The 21,818-nt window shown below is 39.6% G+C and overlaps 3 protein-coding genes across 5 annotated transcripts; 2 read left to right on the top strand and 1 right to left on the bottom strand.

Moving 5' to 3' along the window:
• Nucleotides 1-3,632: 3,632 nt before the first annotated feature.
• Nucleotides 3,633-10,741, top strand: LOC111326921 (uncharacterized). Its single transcript, XM_022931008.2, has 8 exons — nucleotides 3,633-3,858; nucleotides 5,320-5,391; nucleotides 5,844-6,215; nucleotides 6,710-7,108; nucleotides 8,016-8,054; nucleotides 8,388-8,591; nucleotides 8,926-9,051; nucleotides 9,844-10,741. Exons 1-8 carry the CDS (start codon nucleotides 3,792-3,794, stop codon nucleotides 9,954-9,956), a joined length of 1,392 nt encoding a protein of 463 aa, XP_022786743.1. The 5' UTR covers nucleotides 3,633-3,791; the 3' UTR covers nucleotides 9,957-10,741.
• A 598-nt stretch (nucleotides 10,742-11,339) lies between these two features.
• On the bottom strand, nucleotides 11,340-12,707 carry LOC111326922 (uncharacterized). The gene has a single exon (XM_022931009.2). The coding sequence runs from the start codon at nucleotides 12,255-12,257 to the stop codon at nucleotides 11,625-11,627; it is 633 nt and encodes a 210-aa protein (XP_022786744.1). The 5' UTR covers nucleotides 12,258-12,707; the 3' UTR covers nucleotides 11,340-11,624.
• A 3,520-nt stretch (nucleotides 12,708-16,227) lies between these two features.
• On the top strand, nucleotides 16,228-21,817 carry LOC148734746 (adenosine receptor A3-like). Of its 3 annotated transcripts, none has more exons than XM_088754114.1 (4): nucleotides 16,228-16,688; nucleotides 17,270-17,407; nucleotides 18,972-19,171; nucleotides 20,299-21,817. In XM_088754114.1, exons 1-4 carry the CDS (start codon nucleotides 16,577-16,579, stop codon nucleotides 20,329-20,331), a joined length of 483 nt encoding a protein of 160 aa, XP_088610240.1. In that variant the 5' UTR covers nucleotides 16,228-16,576; the 3' UTR covers nucleotides 20,332-21,817. The 3 variants fall into 3 exon arrangements, with proteins under 3 accessions (XP_088610240.1, XP_088610239.1, XP_088610238.1); XM_088754113.1 differs by having other exon boundaries at nucleotides 16,240-16,688; nucleotides 19,538-21,817; XM_088754112.1 differs by having other exon boundaries at nucleotides 16,245-16,688; nucleotides 18,972-21,817.
• The last annotated feature ends 1 nt before the right edge of the window (nucleotide 21,818 follows it).

Below are 21,818 nucleotides of genomic sequence, written 5' to 3' on the forward strand. Positions count from 1 at the left end.
GTTCTCTATACAATTCCTATGGACCTTTCCACCCTAACATCAGTATACATATTCTCCATACTGTTCTCTATACAATTCCTATGGACCTTTACACACTAACATCAGTATGCATATTCTCCATACTGTTCTCCATACAATTCCTAAGGACCTTTACACACTAACATCAGTATGCATATTCTCCATACTGTTCTGTATACAATTCCTAAGGACCTTTACACACTAACATCAGTATGCATATTCTCCATACCGTTCTCTATAGATTTCCTTGGGTTCTGACAAGGAGCTTCTACATTTCCGTTTGATTCAACGGTGATATTGTAAGTAGAAAATAGATGCTTATCATTCTGAAAAAATATTTTTACCGATAACCATACATTTCTTATAGGTTTAGTTCAGTTTCTTTCTTCTCATCACTTTTTTGAGAAGAGAAACTGGTTTGGTCAGTCCTGGGATTGGAGGACTTTGGGGGTTCGCGTGATTTTCAGGGGAAATGAAGGGAGACATGCTCCTGAGGGGAATCATACGTCACTGACTTTGTAAAAAGGAAGACCATAGAAAATTGACCGACGTTGAGGAAAGATGATTAGAAATACTACAGAGCCTTAACTAGGGGAGGATCAGGTTAATTGTCATGACGCAACCAAAATCATTCGAACCCCGATCCTCCAGGCAAAAAATAAACGCCATGCCAGTCTCTTAGCTACCTTAATCGTGAAGGTAGGTGCACTAATCTGTCATGTTTTTCCTCCGGCCTGCAAAGCAAACTGTATTACCATTTTTTTTTTTTGCGTAAACCAAGAAAACACTTAACCCCTTAACTCCCAAGATCTGATTATGAATTCTCCCCTCTAACTGCTACACATTTCCTTGTAAATTGGTTAAGAGAATTTGGTTTTCAATCAAGGTAACAAATTCTACCTGCTGATAAGTTTGAGTATTCTCATTACCTGTTTGCTAGATCGTGTATGGATATTATAGGGAGAAGTTACAGGTTAATCACTTCTGGGAGTTAAAGGGCTAATGATCTCTTAATAAGCAGAGGAACTGGAGATCATGATTTTCTGACCACTGCCCACTCCACATTTTCACTGGGACAAGTTTGACCATAAGGGGCCCATACAATCTTTTTGTGTAGCCGACTGTTGTTTTATAGTGAATGTACCAGATTTACCGTTTGCCTCACCTATAGTGATATATTGCTGACTATGTACATAAATCATTGATAGATAAACGTTGAATTACTTTACCTGTGGTGTATTGTCGTCCTTTTGCCTCAAAAAAAATTTTTTTTGAGCGATTTTGAATAAGTCTGAGTTCGTCGTTAATGTAATGCATAAAAGAAAGACAAGGGTGGAAGCTTTTTTTGAAAGGGTTCAAGCGCCCGAGCGATTTACCCCCGAAAATCGCATTGCTCCGCTTTCAGCTTCGCAGCATTAAGGTCAAAAGATGCACGATTCTCCTCGTACCTTCCAATCGAAAATCCATCCAAATGGACCGGAGCGAGCCCTCGAAGAAAATCAAAATCCCACTGTATTTGAGCGGCTGGGATACGTAGCAAGATTCTCATGTGCCAGCCAGAAACGTCACGTCTGATTGACCAATTCAAAATAACGTCGTCCAATTCAAAATAACGTAGTCCAATCAGAAAAGGCCTCATTAGATCCCTCAGTTCCTCGGCCTGGACCTTACCTATTTCATGGTGGCGGTATGCAGAACCCGCAGTACCCGCTTTTGAGCACAAATGCTTTACAATCTCTCGCATCCTCTCCATTTGTCGAGACATTAGTCGCATCCTCTGAAAGAAACGTCGTCTCCTTCGAAGAAATATGGCGAGAATCAGAACAAGAGAAGTCATTAAAAATGCTTCGTCTCCCGGCATTTTTTCAAAGTTGCGCGCTTTTAAGTTTAAGTTTAAGTTTAATTCATTCGCCACAGGAATGGCAGGAGAAAGGAACAGAACTTTCGTTCCAATTGACACCTAACCACCTTTTTACCCACCCATCCCACCCCGGCGAGGACATCCATCACACAGTAATCTCGTGTGTGGGAAATTAACGTCTCCTACCCTAACCCTGCAGGAGACGGGACCTCCATTTATCGTCCCTATCCGAGAAGACTAGAAAGTCTAACCATTTGCAGATATTATTACAAAGGCAGCACTTTCTTCTCAGTTAGTTAAAGACCCTGAGTGTTGGTCCGGCCGGATTAGAACTCACGACCTCCCGCACAACAGTCCGGCGCTCTACCAATTGAGCTAACCGGGAGGCGGTTTCATTTGTAAATTTTTATTTGTAATTTGAATCTTCTGAGTAAACAGCTTAAATTTCACACTGAAAACAGATGTCAAGTTTGACTAGTAAATGTCGGTCTGTAAGCAAACATCTAGAAAGAATGTTCAGTTAGTTAATCTGAAGGAAGTGCTTATGCCACCCTCATTCCTGTCTGAAGGTCAAACAACGATCACATCACTCTTAATGTGAATCGTGTTGAACCGGTACGTATAGTGACCCCAATATAGTGTACGGAGGAATGCATCAGCGATATCGCACAGAAAACATACTATGTATATGGCATTACCTTGAGCAGAAAAATCCAACTCTTTTCTACCTAAATAACAAAATATGTATGTTTTTTAACCTAATGATTTCAAAATTTCATTTAATGCATTTTGTAGCCCTATAGATTCAGCATTTAATTGACGCATCTTTTTTAGCTTATTTTGTGTTGTTGACTGGATTACGGAGCCTGGCTTAGAAGCCAGTATGTGCAAAACCTACTCTAGCGCCACTTTGCTTGAAATAGAACCACTGTGCCAGGGCGAGAGTACTGTAGAAATAGAGCTATTTTGCAAGCTGTGTGAAGGGTGCTTAATCCTCTGATCTGTCGTATTTATAGATGACCAAAAAAAAAAAAAAAGAAGAGCAACAAGGAGTATAAGTGATGAGTCAGAAATATTGTAAATACCTCCGTGTTTGTTGTCTCTTTGCTGACGTAAGTACTATTTTTTTCGTCTCTTAATTCGGTCATTGTAGGGGAAGATAACTCTGCGCGGCTAATTAAATTAGCTATGAAAATACAAGCTTTGACCAAAACAGGAAAAATTATCAAATGATTCGTCTGTTTGATAGGCGTAAATTGGAGGAAGCGCTATATGTCGCAATGAGAGAATAAAGGTAACACACAAACACAGGTAGCCTTCGATCACCTCTCGCAGTTTTCGAGACTTTGAAAACTTACGCCAGGGTAAGAAGGAGGTATTCAGACGAATGAATGATAGACCTAAAAACAACTACGAAGTACTGTAATTGGCGTCATAATTTGTAAACTAGTGACCCTTAATAAATCAAAACGACCCCATCTTGATTTCAGATTCTTGCGCAACGGTGATGCGAGAAACGCAGATGACTCAAATACGTCTACTTTGATATTTGTTCTAAGCTAAAAAAATATTGTGTGGTAGACCATAAAAGGAAAATTTGAAGACACGGAAATAAACAAGAGTAAATGTATGAGTCAAGGGGCATTCATGCAAGCATACTCAGCTGTAAAGTTCTTTTGTGTCGACAGGGCGGATCAAGTTTAGTTAATGCGTTTTTCCGTCAGACATCAGCAATGCATTTCCAATGTGTAATCTTATCTGGTCTTCATATGCGTCAAACGTGGGACGCTACGTGTTATACTTGTGAATAAATTCGAAATTTCCGAACAGTTTCTTCTTAACACTGGACTGATAAGAAGAATAAGAAGAAGAGGGGATAATCAAATAAAGTTAGCTGCAGTCTACGATCGCAATGCTTGACAAACTCTTTCTGGGTGTGTTGTTGATTCTTTTGGCTGGAAAATGGTCGCACGGAAAAGGTAAGAGCTACGTAGTACTGGCCAGATTTAGGAACAGTTCTAAGTTGATAGTGCTTTTGAATATTAGAGTAAATGAAGAAAATTTCGAGTATCCAATAGTTGTCATAAATTTAAAAATTCGGCGCCGAAAAGATCGGGAAAGATCGAACGTTTCCACCGAGACTTACGTAAACAGAAATCATTCAGGTTTTAAAAGTTCTCCCGCGCATAGCTTTTGATTAAAAAGTGAAATGTTATCCAGTTTGTCTTTTAAAGAGACATAAATAAGTAATTTTGCGTCAGTTTTTATAAAATCACAAACGGGGCGAATTACTTCGTTCGCCAGTTGAGGTGCAGACCGTGGGATAATGAGGTTTTCTTCAAACGGAAGTAATAAGTGTCAACTTTTGAGTGCTGACAATTTGGACTAGGTCGAGTGAGGTTAACCAAAGTTTTAAAGATTTATCAATTTTTTACAAAAGCGTCATCGCTTCGCTTGATGCCGGATACATGCATGGCGGGGGTGCTTTGAGAAGCCACCCCCCCTCCTCCTGAATCCTTTGATATGGCCTAATACCTAGTTTGCAGGTTGATGAAAAACCAACTCGCCTAGATTCACGATTTTCTCAAACTTGTTACGTTTCGCAATTCCTTTGATTTCACCTACATGACCTCAATGTCTCAGTTAGTTTTAAGGCGGCCATTCTACCATATCTAACCTACTGCCATCTCACATGGCATTTTTGTAAATCTAGTGATAGTCGCAGATTGGAGAGAGTTCAAGAAAGAGGCCTAAGGGCTGTATTCAAAGATAAACACTCCACCTATGAACGTTTGCTCCATAAAGCTAATTTACCTTCGCTACTAAACAGACGCTTACAGGATATATGCATTTTAATGTACAAAGTTAAACACAACCTCAGCCCTTTGAATATTTGTAATATATTTCAGAAACACAACGCTTCCTATAATTTAAGACAGGCCGACTTTTCTATTTCTAGATACAACACAATAACTTACGGCAAACATTCACTACGCTATTTAGGACCTAAATTATGGAGTAAACTGACAACTCACGACAGATCAGCCACAACATTAGCTAGTTTCAAAAACCGCATACGTAAGCGTGACCTCAGCTCCCTATTAGATGATGGCTGCAGGGTTTGTGCTCTATGTACTTCTTAATTCATTTCATATCTTTTTTCGTACATGATATGACTTAATTTAATTCTTAGTAGGTAATATTCTTTGTAAATAATTTTTATCCATTTTATTTGTTTTCCCACATTAGTATGGGATATCTCCCAAACTAGGTTCTTTGACACGTTAATAAAGTTTCTATCTATCTATCTATTACAAAAATTCAACACTGAGACCCGAAGGGGGTACATCCTTTTAAATGAATTAGCCGTTTTGTTCTATCAGTTAAAAAGTTTCTTATCAAGAGTGTCTTAATTTAATGTATTTTAATTTTCTTGATAGATTACACTCCAGCAAACTTTACCGAGTACATGAAGTTGTCTGTTGAAGTCGATGAAGATAATTCTAGACTGGGTATGTATGCTGGTTTACTTTATCTATTGAAGTTAATGTCGATCTTTGAACTAAAAAAAAAAAACGACGCTAATTCAGGTAGACAGTTTTACTCGTGTGTCTCCAAAGAGATTCAGTCAAAATAATCATGCGTTCCCGCGAGGTGACCATGCCGTGGTGTTATATAAGCGCGCTCAGTCGCGCTTGCCTATCCCCTCAGAGGCAAGATGGTCTGAATCGACCTTTGAAACGGCGAAAACAAGAGCTTTGCGTGACGTGACCCTCAATGGCATGAGAGTTTTAGGGTAGGAGCAGACATCTAGCGTGAAGTAACTTATTTTTTCACGGAGGGAGGGGGGGGGGCATGAAGGAACCTGGCTTATTCAAGGACCACGAAATACAATAATTTTTCTCAACTGTAGTTTTCGCTGTGGAGCAAACATGTTTGACGGACATCTCATTTTTATTTCCAGGCTCCCGAGCAAGTCTAGGGCGGCCGTCGGTCACTTGGGAATGTGAAAGAGTAACAAGAGTGCCTTCACAAGTTCAAAGCGGATATCGCCTGAGCACCTTCTACCAGAAGTACTTACACGCATTCGGTATTCCTATCATAAGTTCCAACAGAGTTCGGGATGATGCACTAAAGAGAGCTTGCTATGTTGCTGTTTTTCTATTCGCTGACCGCCAGGATATTCGCTCGTGGTTTTACAAGCGCTATGGACGTGCAGGTGTGATCGCCTACAGCGAGGGCGTCACAAGTATTCCTGAACACTCGTGGCTCGGAAGCTGGTGGAACCAACGGGCTAGGGGACTGGGGGCGACACTTAGACATCCAATATCCACCGGTAAAAACATACTCCCTTAATATGAAACTTGTTGAGAAAATCTCAGCCTTTAATACTATTTCTTCAATCTGAGAACTGGGCTGACTATGTCGAGGTGACTCTTTCAGGCTTTCATTGAAAGAAAGAAAAAGCCCTCCAACTTCAATGCAGAGTTCGTTTGCTGCACATACTCAATAGATCAAAGAGGTAATAAAAATCTGAGGAACTAATGAGCTCGAGGGAAGTATCTCCATATAAACCCCCCCCCAAAAATAACTGAAAGACGATTCTGTGATTCATAGTTACATGGAGTAGCCACGATCAGAAAACTAAATGTATATTTTTCCCTGGCTGCCGGAAGGTAATTGTGCTCCCTTTTCATAAAATGGGCCGGAAAATGGTCTCTGCTTGGTTGTGCATCATACGATAGAAGAGGGAAATAGACCGTCCCTCCGTGAAAATCTATACTTAAAGTTATGTCACAAATTTAATGTAAGGCTTTGGTTTCCTTCCAGGTGGAGAAGAAAACCTTCTTTGCGACAGAGGCAGAGACCGCTATCCCAGAGAAGACATTTTCCTTCACGAATTTATTCACGGACTACATAACTTGGGAATAGCCTCAAACGGAGCAATTCCAAACTTCGATGGCAGGCTGCGCCAGCGATACGACCACCTAAGACGGACAGGCGAGAAATGGAGAAATACCTACGCCATGTCTACTGACCGGGAGTATCTCGCCGAAGGTGCTCAGAGTTATTTTGATTGCAACGACGAACAGATTCCAACAAACGGAATCCACAACTACGTCAACACCAGGACAGAATTGGCAGGTTACGACCCAGTGCTCTATGGATACCTCCTGGAGATATTCCCTTGTCAGAACCAATATGTGAAGCGATGCGATTGGCGAAAGGGTAAGTTAAAAGTTCTCATAGATGATTTTAATTTGTGGCAGACTTTTAACATAAAAATACCGTTTGTGAAATAAAGAAAATGTTCCTAAAAGAAGCCATATATAAGACCATGCGACAAACAGAGTAAGCTGTACTGTTGAACTGTTCATGGAACTTTTAAACCCAATAGTCCTTCATCTACTGATCACTGATATTAGTGTTAAATTTGGTTGCTTTGCGGATGCAGGTCTCCTCTATTCCGCATCAACAATTTTGATTTTGAGTCCTCGCTTGGTTCGGGCCATGGTGCTCTTGTTCTTGTTCTCTTTGTTCACCACGACACTCAACTCCTGTATCTTCTCTCTCCATTCTGAAGTATTAATGGTACGGTATGCGAGAGTTGGAGATGAGAGTTATTAGCGACACACTAGCAATCCGTCGTAGCCATTCTCCATGCCGCTGCATGTAAATGAAATCGCGATAAGCTTAAGCAGAAAAGCAGCAGTATGCTTGAACGACTTGTGTGCCTCTTGCCTTCAGTATTGCTTTATATCTGTTCCTTTATGTTGTAAACTGCGTTAGATAGGTTTAGTTTCATATGTTCCTTGGTGTTGATTGACAGCGACCTACTTTCTATGAGCCACGTGCGAGAGATCAGATGAGTTTAGGTATGTTTTGAGCGTGTGTTGTCACGCAGTCCTCTATCAATCGACAGAGGCCCTCGACAGCTAGATTTTTCTTCCTGATGTGGGTTTAAAAGCTTTATATCATTTTGGATAAAGGTAAAGAGGCTTTAACAATTTAATTGCATTTAAGCGGCTAATTGTGTTAAAACTACCTCTGAAAGGAAAGTTGCAGTAGCCGTAATATATCTATCTCCGAACGTGTGTCTGCTTTCTAACATAGACTTTGGTGGATTTGTTTTCAGGAAAGAGGCAAGTACAATTCAAAATGAACTGCGATAGAAGTAAGATCCTTTTCTTCATTCATTTCAATAACTACGAATTAACAATCTCTTAATTTTTTTTATGGTTTGCGCCGAGGTACAGCATCCAGCATGTGTACATTGAAGATCGCTTGCTCTAGAAAGATTGCCCTTGAACAGATTGCCCTCTGTATATTCTCGACACCTTCCATTTTCAAATCTTTTTGCCACATCCTACCTCACTTCTCTTTGGTTTCAAAACGTGCGTCAAAAATTATTTTGGTTTGTTTGTTTGTTTGTTTGTTTTTTCAAATATCTCGATCATCAGCCCTCGTGCATCAATATAATTGATAATATTTTAACTTAATTTCTCAGGTGGCAGAGGAACCCTGATGGACTTTCATACGAAGCGACCTGTAAATCCACCAACAGCATCCCCGCCGGAAACCCCTCCTCCTCCTCCCAATACTCCCCCAGCTCCTAACACCCCTCTACCCCCTAAAACATCTCCCCACTCGAACACCCCACCTCCCCCAAATACCCCTCCCCCACCAAAACCCCAAACTTCTCGACCACCAGGTGAGCAAGTTCACATTATTATTTGTCGCTCAGCGTAGATGTTGTAGATGTTCCCTTTCGGAACAAACAAACACTACTTAAAGGACCGGGCTGCTAAATTACACTGACCTGTGGTTTCAGACTTAAAGGAAAAACTGACAGAAGAAAAATTGTCGCGTACATTACTTGCGAGAGCAACTTCGAACTGAAGTCAGAAAAAAAACCCATAAAGCTGCGTTTTGTGCAAGAACAGTCTCCTTTCTTTAGTCTTATTTTTCAACCCCAATCGTGTTGGCATCACTGCAACGAGCTGAAATAATTGAAGACCTTCTTTTCTTTTTCCTTTCTACCGAAGTAAATTGCAAAGATCTCCATTATAGCTGCCCTTCCTGGGCAAGGAGAGGTGAATGCACACGGAACCCAGGATACATGTTGAAGAAGTGTATGAAAAGTTGCAACAAGTGCAGTGGGGGTGGAGGAGGTAAGTAATGTTTTGCACTATCTAACAGCACGGAAACCTTATGATAAACGTCTTAGTTTCGGGATTGATAGTGCCACTGATGCGTATAAACTGTTAATGAGTATCGATAAACTGTTAGCCGTTCCTACCCTCCAAGAAAAAGAAAAAGAAAATCGGGAAGGGGACCCTTCTAGATTTTCTTTTGGTGGGTAGGGGTGGCTGTACACATGCTACAAACTGTTAGGGAAAGCTGACGAAAATAGAGTAGACTTGCATCACACCCCGAGAGAGTGCAGTTTGTCTTAGTAGCAACTTGACTCCCTTTCTGAGACGTAGCTGGAGCTGTAACAACTCAAAGATAGGCCCAATTTAAGGTTGAAATTGACTCCGTGCGGTTGTAAGGAACTGGGAATTTGTGACTCCACCCAGTGGGTGCTTTTATCCCGGTCTCCATAAATGTAGCATGAAGCGCCTAGAAGTATAACTACACCCCCCCCCCCCTGTTGGGATGCTGGTTCATCCCAAGGGTACCCCCATCATCTCATTCGCCGGAACGCATTTATAGTCCTGGGAGGAGAGAGGCATTATGAGATTAAATTGACCCGGCCAGGCCTCGAACCCAGACCCCCCTTAGAGTCCAGTCCACCGACCATTAGGTGACCGCGTCTCCCGTCCAACTCTCAAGAGAATATATTCAACGTCAGAACTTATGTATTGCATGTGAAATGATCACCCTGAGTTGAAATGAAAGAGATCATACAATATGTATTTCCTGAGCGAAAGGAAAAACAAACTCGTTTTTAATTTTTGCAGGAAACTGCGTCGATAAAAACCGAAATTGCAGATGGTGGGCCCAATATGGAGAATGTCAGAAGAATCCAGGCTTTATGTTGGTTTCGTGCAAGAAAAGCTGCCGTCAGTGTTGAAGGAAAAAAAAATTAACGTGAGATGAGATGTGGAAAATAGATTGAGATGAGATTTTTTTTTTTGCACTCCGATTCTTCAAAGCATCGATTTTGACAAAAGAAAAGCACTGCAAAATCATTACTTTATATCGGGTCCTAAAAATTGTTTTGATCAAGATCACAATTTCTCAGTCATTGTGGAGTGCATGCGGAAAACTCTAATTTACATACGTGATAAATTCATGAATTATCCTTACAATATATAATACATTGTAATAAATGCGATGAGGAAGAATAAAAAAATAACAAAAAAACAACAACAATAACAGCAAAAGAAAAAGCAATATCATTGACCGTGCGTCGTTTATATCCGATCCCTTTACATTCTAAGATCATTATTCATATTCTCCATTTTGTTCTTTATACACTTGCCATGGTGCCGACAAGAAAAATTTGTTTAAAAACACAATAGCAATTTTAGTAAACGATGGTTCATTTTCTTTTCATGATCATTGTAATTATTCGGTGGTGATGCTGTAAGCAGAAATTGGATGCTGGTCACACCACCAGGTTGAACGGTTAAACAATTCGCCATCAAAAACCTGGATGAAAAGTGTCATACTTTTGTAAAATTAAAATTTAATTATTTTTTTTTTGCCCTGTGGAATCGTTCCTTCAAGATGAATGCAAACACAGATAAAGAAACAAATAACAAGAGTAAAATGAGGCGTGTAAGGAACTTCTGTAAGGTCAGAGGAGATTTATTTTCACAGAGTTTTTAAGAAATAAATTTTCATTGTCTCGAATTGTGTTTCTGAACAACAATGTTTATAATTTATTTATGCGACTTAGCAGAAATGTTTTTCCATATTTTTCCGACGATAATAGATTTTGGTAGAAGATCAAATTTCCTCTTTTCAATTTGGATCAAACACAAGGCTTATTATAATTTGCACACGCCAAATGTCATCTTTAAAAACTCTTATGACTTTTCAATTTCTTTTAACCGCGGAGATTGCTTTCACGCGTAGATGAATGACACATCGAAGGAAAATTATTTGTTTTTATGAAAACCACCTGTACTTTTGAAGTTTTCGTTTTGTGAGTTACGACTTCGATTGTAAATGGCCTGAGGACGATTTCTCGACATCTGTAAACAGAACGTGAATTTGCATTTTGAGACGATATTTTTCTAACTGAATCGAATCTCGGTTTCGATACCTCTGTTTGTCTCAATCTTTTCTTACTTTTCTCATTTATCTACAAAAAATCTATAAAAAAAAAAAAGAAAATAATAAAGTTTTCGGGTCGTGGTTCAAATCTATTGTCTTGGATGCACATATTCTGCAAGAAGGGCAAGGGTAAAATTTATCTATAATCTAAACCTTATGTTTATGTATATGATTGAACAAGAAACTGCAGGGATGTTGTATTTATAATTAGGATATCTTCATTATAGGGTATTTGAATTCGTCGTTAATGTTTATCTGTGTAGCTATATACGAGAATGACATATATATATACCACTTATAGAAGCTCTAGCTATTTTTAGTCGTGTTAATAAGCTCTACATGTACACACTTATTCAAAACCGGACGGAGCAAGATGTTATACGTACGGTTAATGTACCGAATGCTCATGCCCTGATAAAATCTATCGATGACTGACTTTTCGCAGTGTCGTTCGCCTTTAGAATCGCTTATTTAAGACCCGCAAAAACTGTCTTTGATAATGGGAATTATCTGTAGTATCGCAGACACCTTTTTTTCTGAGCTTGTGGCCCATGATAGAAGTGTTTGTTGTTTCACCGAGCCCTATTTTGCGAGCGTGAATTTCGCGTGAGAGCACTCGTGAGCCGTTCGTTTTCGTTTCGGGATTCTCCGTGATCGTTGCCTCCAAAACGCGTGATGAGGAAGCCTCCTCGCCATCGCCAGGTGTAGCTCCATCGCTAGGGAGTCGTTCTTTAACTTTATATCGTTCTGAAACTTTTTCTGTCTCGACGCCATAAGTGCGTCGATCCGTTATTGGGTTACTGATACTGCGGAAGACTTTCTTCTTCTTTGGGAATTGCTTTCCTTCGTTGCTTAGTGAGTTCGGTATCATTCGTTCTGAACGGAACATCACATTGTTTTTTTTCAATTTACCGTAACTTTCGTCGTTGAACGACTTCGAAAGTTCATCTTTTCCCGTCTCGCTCACCAGATTATAGCTGTACTGAAGAATGCGTTTATCGTCCCCACTAACTTGATTCGTCAAAACCAATGCGTTGTAGGCGCTTTCTCCGAGTTTCGAGACAGTGGAATTGCTATTTCTTTTCTTCATCACTTTTAGAGCTGTAGCTATATGACAGCTCTCGCCGCCACGGTAGGTTTTTGCACAACAACAAAAGGATCCACAGGGATGGAGTTTTTGTACTGCTTATGAACTTGATGTAGTCTTTACTACTTACGAATACAAGTCGGTGACTGTGAATTCATCCTTTTACCCAGCATGGGTCGTGTTATTGAACAACAAATAGAAGTTGTTGTTTTAATAAGCCATTTCCTATGGACGCCTATCGCCAACACCTGGTTTATTCATCCTCCTCTAATTACCCGTTTGCTTTGACGTGATGATACCCTGGATCATTTTAAAGTTCTAGCCAATGTAAGAGGACGGCTTGATTGCACTCATGCTGTTTGAAGTCACTGATGACCTGCTACAAGCATTCGAAGTCGCTAAGCAAAGCAAATAAGCTTACAAAGGAGAAATGAATAATGAAATAACGAGAGTGGAAGAAAGAAAAAGAGCGAAGAAAAACAAAACTTCGTTAACTTACAAATTGATTGCTATCAGAATGCACAAGTGAAAGTAAGCTTTATCAATAAAGAACAAAAAGTTAAAAATCTAAGAATTCTTCATAATAACTCAAGGTTTTTTTTTTAAATTTCGGGTTTTGTTTTGCCTTAGTTTCATTTCGTATTTACACTGTCATTATTAGTAATATTTGATAAAGGTCCTTTTTTGTGCCAGCACTCTAATCAAAACCCATTTGTTTTTTTTTGTCAATTGACTTGTTTGAACTTTTACGCCTCAATTGTATTTTTTTACCTTCCCTTTTCCGTTTACTTCACTTTGATAGTCTACTTCTAATTTCGTTTACAAAATCCCGCTGGATTACGGATACGAAGAAAAACAAATAGTAAAAAAAGAAAAAGATACATGATTCCAGAATTAAAGGTAATGAATAGCTAACAAACATCAGAAAGTTGCCAAGTAATGGTAGTCTTGCAGATTTTTTGCAGGGCTTGATTTCCAAAATTTACAGATTTTGATCTTGCCATTTTCAATGCAGTTCTCATCAAGTATCAGTTTTTGTTGTAATCGAACACCACACCGCGCTCTCTCTATTCCACTCAGCTAAAAAAAAAACTCAATTTCAGTCACCTTGCTTATTTACTTTTACTAAAAGCATTTTGCTAGCCTTCTTCGACATTCTGGCCGGATGCTGTTTTGAACTGAATATCTCCAGAATGAAAAAAGCCAGCTCATAAGCAACAAAGCTAATCTTTTGAGAGTTTTTCCAGGACATGAAAGTGTTTTAATTTGGTCAGGAACAGTAGCTCTGCCATGGTTCGAAGGCCACCCTCCGATGTGGAATCCTAGTGCATTTTACACTGTTGTTTTACTGCGAGATCATTACGTGTCTTAGGCCTAGTTTATACGTCGAATTTAATTTAGACGAATATGATTCAAATTAAATTCGTTAATCAGTCGACGATTAATCGACGGTTGATTTAGACATCGAATTTAATAAGACGAATTTTACTTTTTGCCTGAGCCTTCCGTATTTATATGACCAGTGGCGAATTTAAAAAAAAAAAAAACCTACGAAACGCGCAGATTACACTAGGGCGGGAAAACCAAAACAAGATGGGAAAGACGCAGGAAAAGTGAGTACGAAGGAATCACGGTTTGCGCATGCGACAGGAACGAAACGAACCACGGGCTCAAATGGATATACATTATAATAATGAATGCATTGAATTTGATACTTCTGTTGCGCGACGTCTAAAATGAAGACGTGCTATCGCAATTGTATCCGTCCAAGCAAGACGGATACAACGTCTTGGACGAATTGGATTCATCGGACGAGTGTTTATTCGATTTATACGCCGCGGAATCGTCGAATTTAATTACTAGCAGGTCCTTGAACTAAATTCGTCCGAATTAAATTCGACGATTTTGCGACGTATAAACAAGGCCTTACACATCTAGTAAGTTCAGATGAAAATGGGGTAAAAACGTGGCCAGAATAGGTGCCTTTCACGATAACCTATTAGCTGGCGGTTTTAATTTGTGAGCGCTTCAAAGCGTCAAGATGCGAAGCTATAGAAACAAACAGTGAGTCGCGAGAGGCTTGGGACAAAAAATGATTGACTCCTCTCGACCGAACCACTCATGGCACGGGGCTGCCACTGTACGGAAACAAGGGTGTAAACCCTGTTTACACCACTTATATATATATTTTTAACTCTTTACATCGTGACATCAGTGTGCATATTCTCCACACTGTAAAAGTAATCAAAAGTTTTCTTCGTTAGTGATCATTTCCTTTATTCTCCTGACCTTATTGTGTGATTCAGTGGTGATACGGTAAGGAGAAATTAGATGCTGGTCACTCTTACGCTGATCATTTCCTTTATTCTCCTGACCTTATTGTGTGATTCAGTGGTGATATTGTAAGGGGAAATTAGATGCTGGTCACTCTTACGCTGATCATTTCCTTTATTCTCCTGACCTTATTGTGTGATTCAGGGGTGATATCGTAAGGAGAAATTAGATGCTGGTCACTCCTAGAGGTTAAAGGGTTAACTAAGGTGCGCCAAATGCAAAGATAACCGAAAACATTCCAATGTTTTCAAAGGAGATGTTGACTTGATAGCTGAAGATAAATTGCACCGGGGAATATTGTCGCTCAATTACTGCCTCAAATGATCTCAAGTTTTGAGAAAAAAAAAAAAAAAAAACATGAGATCGTCAACAACCTAGAGAAAATTTTGGAACTTGCTCGGGGGTTTTAAAAAGGTCACGACTATTAGCGTCATTAGCCGTAAAACGGCCAAAAAATTTATTATCTTTGCCACAAAGGAAGGAAGTTAACCATTATCCGTATAATACATTGAGATCCTCTTGCTTTTGTGAGAGTAAATGTAAGCGAATCCTTCTGAAAGATAGCTGAATAAATCCTGACAAAAGCATTAGCTTCGTTTTTCAACAGGTTTAACTCTTATATGAGCACGATCCTTCGCAGTAAAGCACTATTTGAGCAATAGTGAAAATCAGACCTGAAAAAAATTTCAGGCCTGTACGGGATTCGAACCACTGACCTCTGCGATACTAGTGCAGCGCTCTACCAATTGAGCTAACAAGCCAACTGGGAGCAGGCCATCAAATTAATTCGACATAAACCCGTAGATGATAAATCAAACAACAACAAACATATGAAACATATGTGTGAACTGCGGTTATGAGACGTATATGAGCACGATCCTTCGCAGTAAAGCACTATTTGAGCAATAGTGAAAATCAGACCTGAAAAAAATTTCAGGCCTGTACGGGATTCGAACCACTGACCTCTGCGATACTAGTGCAGCGCTCTACCAATTGAGCTAACAAGCCAACTGGGAGCAGGCCATCAAATTAATTCGACATAAACCCGTAGATGATAAATCAAACAACAACAAACATATGAAACATATGTGTGAACTGCGGTTATGAGACGTATATGAGCACGATCCTTCGCAGTAAAGCACTATTTGAGCAATAGTGAAAATCAGACCTGAAAAAAATTTCAGGCCTGTACGGGACTCGAACCACTGACCTCTGCGATACTAGTGCAGCGCTCTACCAATTGAGCTAACAAGCCAACTGGGAGCAGGCCATCAAATTAATTCGACATAAACCCGTAGATGATAAATCAAACAACAACAAACATATGAAACATATGTGTGAACTGCGGTTATGAGACGTATATGAGCACGATCCTTCGCAGTAAAGCACTATTTGAGCAATAGTGCTTTACTAGCAATTTCTCTCAAATTTTCACAATGTAATCTGAACATTTCGCCTAACCCTAACCCGGGTAGGATGAAATGATTTGTTTTTTTTAATCGTATTCAAGCGCATTGAACTTTAGAAACGTAATTCCAATAAGCCTTATTTGATCATAGATCTGATACCTGTTTTGACCTGTTCTATTCGCCTGTTCCACCCGTTTCATTAATTAAACGAAGCGCTACAATCGCCTGTTTAATGTCGCGTTGTGCCATTAAGTGGGCGCGCGGGAAGAGATTCTGGTTTCATTGCCGGTTTCCACTGTCACACCGCCATCAAAACCATTCGACAAATAAATTCAAGAATCAAAGGGACAAAAGAAGATGAAAATTCAAACAGTCTCGAAAAGATTCTGGTCTGTGTGATGTTTCGTGCGGGTGATATTCGAAGAAATGTTTTATGCAAATTTATAAGGCTTTGTATGAAGACGCCAGTTCGTGTCCCTCCGAGGGCACAAGTATGCCGGAAGCTAACAAAAAACACATGTCATCGCGTTTTGTTATAAAAAAAAGACTGCAATCGTCTTCTGAGGGCTCATCCGCACTATGGGTACTTATTCTCATACAAGGACTGTTCAGATTGCGAAATCTCTGGGGATAAGTCAGCTTCCCCGATGTGTGGGCGCTGGTGAAACCCTAAATGTTTGTCTGAAGTCAGGTAAAGAAAGATACATAACATGCGTGACTCAGGACTATCTACATTTGCGTGATGATCGAAAGCCAAAGTTAATATCACGTAAATAACCAACTAAATATCCAATTTTGCATAAAGAATAAGATCGCGATGGAAGCTGCATAATTTTATGTAAAGAATTATGGAAAAACAGATGCCCTTTCGGCTTTTGGTTTTTATTCCACCCGTGAAGCAGAAAGTCAAAGCAGGCGCCTGCCCTCTCAGGCAACTTAATTTAGTGATTTAGAAAAATGCCCAGCGCTAACTCCTGCATAGACTTGCAGTATATCATTTCATGTTACACCCGAAGAAATCCACGTCACAAAAGCGCTTGCCTAAAAACTTACGCAAGTGAACGGATTTAAACAGATCTGATTTGAAACAGTGGGTTCCTTTCTGAAAAGAAAACAAACCAAACATAGTAATATGCAAAAAAAAAAAAACCTGAGAAGGAGGGAAGATTAACTGAAAGTTCCTTGAAATGATTCAATGAAACATAAGCTGTTGTATTTAGGCTTAAAATCATCACAAAGAAGTTAGGTTCTTGTTCCCTTTTTTCCTGGAAGCAATTACAACAAAGGTCACGTGTCCTATTTCGGAGGCTGAGAAAGTTCCAGAGTTCCATCCACAATCGCTGACATTCAGGTGTGCATTTGCAGGAAAAGGCATAACAAAGATCTATCATTTGGCTATGGAAGTTTCAGGTAAGATCGTTAGAATCTATTTTCCCTCGTTCAGCTTGGTTAAATTTAGTTATCGACGTGTAAAAGCAGGTTTAATTTAGAAATCGAAGGTCAGTCGACGCCATCATGGGACTCCATCAAGTCGACGCTAATTCTTTTTGGATCATTTTATACGAATTAAGTCAAACTTGCGAGTAAAGGCTGATAGTTTCGAAAGAAACTGTTTGGGGCTGCGTCGGTAGGAGTAACGAAATAATTTGGATATATCAACAAAGTTGAAATGGTAAATTGGCCACCGTAACGATTACAAAAGCTGACGTTTCGAGCGTTAGCCCTTCGTCGGAGCGAATTATTAAGTCAAGCTTGGCTAATTTTCCGGAATAGCAAGATCTCAGTCCAGGTGGCCAGATGTTTATAAATCAAATTTCGCATTTAGACACAGCTTATTGCTGCTCTTTCTCTTCTCTTGGTAATGCGTGCTCAGAGGCAGTATTGATGGACAAGCTACCGATGCTCACCAATGCGCTGTGAATGAGCTCTTCTAGGGTGAAAATTGCAGCAATGCCAGTATCTCTAGGTGTAGAATTTGGATCAAAACGTTTCGCACTGAGCCTCTGAGTCAAAGCTCAGCTACTGGCTGTTAAAAGATTATTATAGGAGTTACGTGAATGATTATGTTCGGTTCCGTTCTTTTTAGCAGATCGATTGACCAACCAACCTTGTTTTAAATTTTCTTTTGAGTGAAAAAACTTTAATTTCATTTGCCATCTTTTCTTTTCAATTCAGTGGAGTTGAAAGCATTCCCTTTTGGAAAGCCGTCAGTTTTTCCGCGAAATATTGTCCAATTGTATGTGGATCATAATTAAATATGTGGAGCTTGATCAAATAGAGCATCTTTGTTACAAGTATTTGGTGAATAATTCAGCCTCGCTCGACTGCCTTTTAACAGCAAAGATCAAAACCAAACAAATTACCATACAAGCCTAAAAGAACCCGAATTCACGTTTAAGTTCTCCTTTGTTTCAACTTAAAGGTCAATGTGCAGAAGCGTGACAGCTCATAGACAGCCATGACTGGGATAACAAACAGGTTGTGGCTTGTCACCCAACCCTCCCTTGGTAGCTTGCGTGACAATTGCAAAGAGCGGCGAAAGACAGAGAAAGAATAAGGAAATAAGAGCAAAAAAACAAAACAAAACAAAAAACTAAACGAAAGAAGAGAAAAGAAAGACTGGTTTCCTTGAATGAATCCCAAGTATCGACAAACAACAGCTGTATTTCACGCTTATCTGCTTGTATCTGTGATTTGCTCGGATCTGAGCTGTGGGTTTTTCTCCATTACAATTCACTCGTTCGCACTTTTAAAGCGAAGTTTGATGATTATGTTGGCTATTCTAACCAAGATGATAAATTATGCCGGCATACGAGCTAATGTATTGAAATACGCTCGTTTCTTTCATCTGTTCGTCTAAACTAAGAAACTAAAATAAGCAGGGAATTTAAGGACAATTCCCATAAGACAAAGAAGCATGGGGGAATTTACTCCTGTTTTTTTTCTTTTTTTTTTTTTTTTTTTTTTCCCGCAGGCTTCCTGGAACACGACCTAAGGAAGATTATGAACGTAACTACCCCTAAAGCTTCCAATGTAACTCTTGGGGAGGCCTCTACAGCCTTTGCAATGTCCTTTTTAACCGTACTGGGGAACGGTTTGGTGGTTGTCGCAATAGTAAAGGATCCATTCAGAGAATTAAGAACCATTCCAAACTACTTAATCTTGAATCTAGCGGTATGTGACCTTATTGTGGGTATTCCGTGCGAACTGTTGCTAGGTCTTCTCCATTTCTTTGATTTCCATCATTACAATTCCTTCTATCTGGCCGTGTACACCCTCTTGTATTTCTCCATGGTGGCGTCTGCCCTGACTATTTTGACACTGGCGTTTGAACGGTACATAGTGGTAGCAGCGCCGCTTCATAGCAAAGATTACCTTATATACTCTCATCTAAAACTGGCTATAGCCTATATCTGGCTCATAGCTGCGTGTGTCGCGCTGCTATCACTGCTTAACCAAAGCAACACAACAGAATTTCGAGTGATCGTTACAGATGCAATTGGTATTCCAACCATGATTTTCATGTTTCTTTTGTACAAGCGAATATTTTACTTGGTGCGAAGATGCATTCGTCAAGATCTCGAGGAAAGTACCGGTAGTCGTACGAGCTTGCTGCGAAGTGTGTCTCCATTGTTAGTAGGCATCGAGAGGCGTGAAAGAGAGGTGGCTGTATCCGTGTTCCTCTTCGTCGGTGTCTTTTTCTTGTGCTGGGCTCCCTGTTTTGTTATGGAAAATATCCTTTTCTTCGGCTACGTCAACAAAAGTAACAACATCGGCGGCACTCTCAAAAGATTTACAGACTGGGCCAGGTTTTTAGGAGTACTGAATTCCATGCTGAATCCCTTAATTTATGCATTGAGATACGATAAGTTTCGAAACGCTGTGAAAGCTATATTTTGTGCATCATGCTATTCCACGTATAGGAGCCTTAGATGGATATGAATAGGTCAATTTAGTACAGGGAAACCTTCCCTATGGGACACCTGCGTTTAAAAAAAAAAACAAAACAAAAAAAAACAGCACTGTAACTTTTGGCTCCAACTGCAAAAAAGAAAGGATGTTCCTGTAACTTTGGTACCAGTCCTTCACTGACGGAACCGCTGCTTTGGAATACCTTTGTCCAAGAAACCGTCAGACCTGCAAATTCTGATTCCAAATGAAAAAAAAAAGATTCCTGTAACCTTAAATTTTCAGTGTTGTCTTTCATTGAGGTGAAGCCTTCATTAAGAGTACACATCTTTTTACCCCGAAAGTGTCCCTCAAATAAGGGTTCCATCTTAAAATCTATTTTCTTTATCTAGGATCGGACGTTCAGAGGAGGTCCTAATATATGAACCGAATGTTTAAGACTTAATAACCTTTGTAGGTCTTCTGGCGTTCGGTACGAATTTTAAACTCTAAATCAGTAAAGTAAATTAGTGACTCAATTGAAAAAACAAGATAAAAAAGAGAGTGATTAATAATACACTTGTGAAATAGTATTTAGTTTCATCGAATATTTTGATTTAATATTAAATTTTAAATAGTATGGCAATTTTTATTTCAGTGAAGATTCTCACTAAAAAGGGGTGAGAAAAAATTAACCATCCTGTTGGTCATTGAGGCAGTTTTGTCTCCAGAAAGTTAAGAAACAAGAAGTCAAAGTAATGTTATTTTGTTGAGTGAAAAAATGCAATTTGGAAAAAAAATTTACAACGTTCTTGACTCAAAAAGATGAAGGGAGGGCTAATGGAGCTTGGGTTACTTGACTCACTTCTACTCACCTCTTCTCCGCATCAAAGATACTTACGAGGCCGGTCATTATTTAAAACCTGAGCAGCGGAGGAGGGGGGGGGGGGGAAGAGGGGTGGGTGGAGAAGGGGGTGTTGAGCTAGAGAATTTTGATTGCATCAAAATAAGATTTACCTGATTTCCTCCCCCTCCCCCATCCAAGGCTCTGTGATAATATTTTATTACCCTTCCCTCACTGGAAGTTAATTTTTAGTAATTCTTTTATAGTCCCCCTCCTTTTATATTCTGTCGCGAATTCTTTACCCCCTCCGTACCCTCCATCCCCGAATACCATGTGATCTCCAAAATCCTACAACTCTCCCTCATTTTCCCCGCCCTACAGATAATGACTGGTCTCCAAGAGAGAGTCAGAGTAACCTGCAACCAAGGGAATTACAGGAAGACATTTAGGAGACCAAAGCGAATCTTTGTCTTTCATTCGTAACTCTCTCTCTCTCTCTCTCTCTCTCTCTCTCTCTCTCTCTTTCTCTCTCTCTCTGTCTCTCTCTCTCTTTCTCTCTCTCTCTCTTTCTCTCTCTCTCTCAGTGCGCTGCCCTTTTAATATGAACACAGAATGGATTAGAAGCTTCAGGGAGAGGGCTGGTAAGGGCAGGTTTAATCTCTTATCCAGACCTTCCACGGCTAAGCGGCCAATTTCAATTACATTTCATGGTAGGATCTGGGTACAAGTTAGGAGAGGGATTTTCAAATAGTAAGAGCGATAAGCAATGAAATGCTCAAGATGTACTAAGGGTAGAATCAGGAAGTAAATATGAGTACACTTTCGCTAGTTCATTTTTTTATGTTACCATTTAATTTTTCCGAGTTTCTTCCGACGCTACATCTAAGCCTAATTAATACTTATAAGGTTTTGTAAAGTTTCGATATGCTTTGGCAGGGGTTTATTTTTATTCTTTTGTAGAGAAGGGTCTTTTAGTGAGCCCAACTATATCCTTACAATTAGCTTAACAGAGAAATATTGTGGTAAAGTGTAAAACATATTCTCAGAAATCAAATTTGATAAAAACCTCGCCAGGTAAATTTGATGAAC

This window comes from Stylophora pistillata, chromosome 3 (genome assembly GCF_964205215.1).
Source record: "Stylophora pistillata chromosome 3, jaStyPist1.2, whole genome shotgun sequence".
Lineage (NCBI taxonomy): Eukaryota > Metazoa > Cnidaria > Anthozoa > Scleractinia > Pocilloporidae > Stylophora > Stylophora pistillata.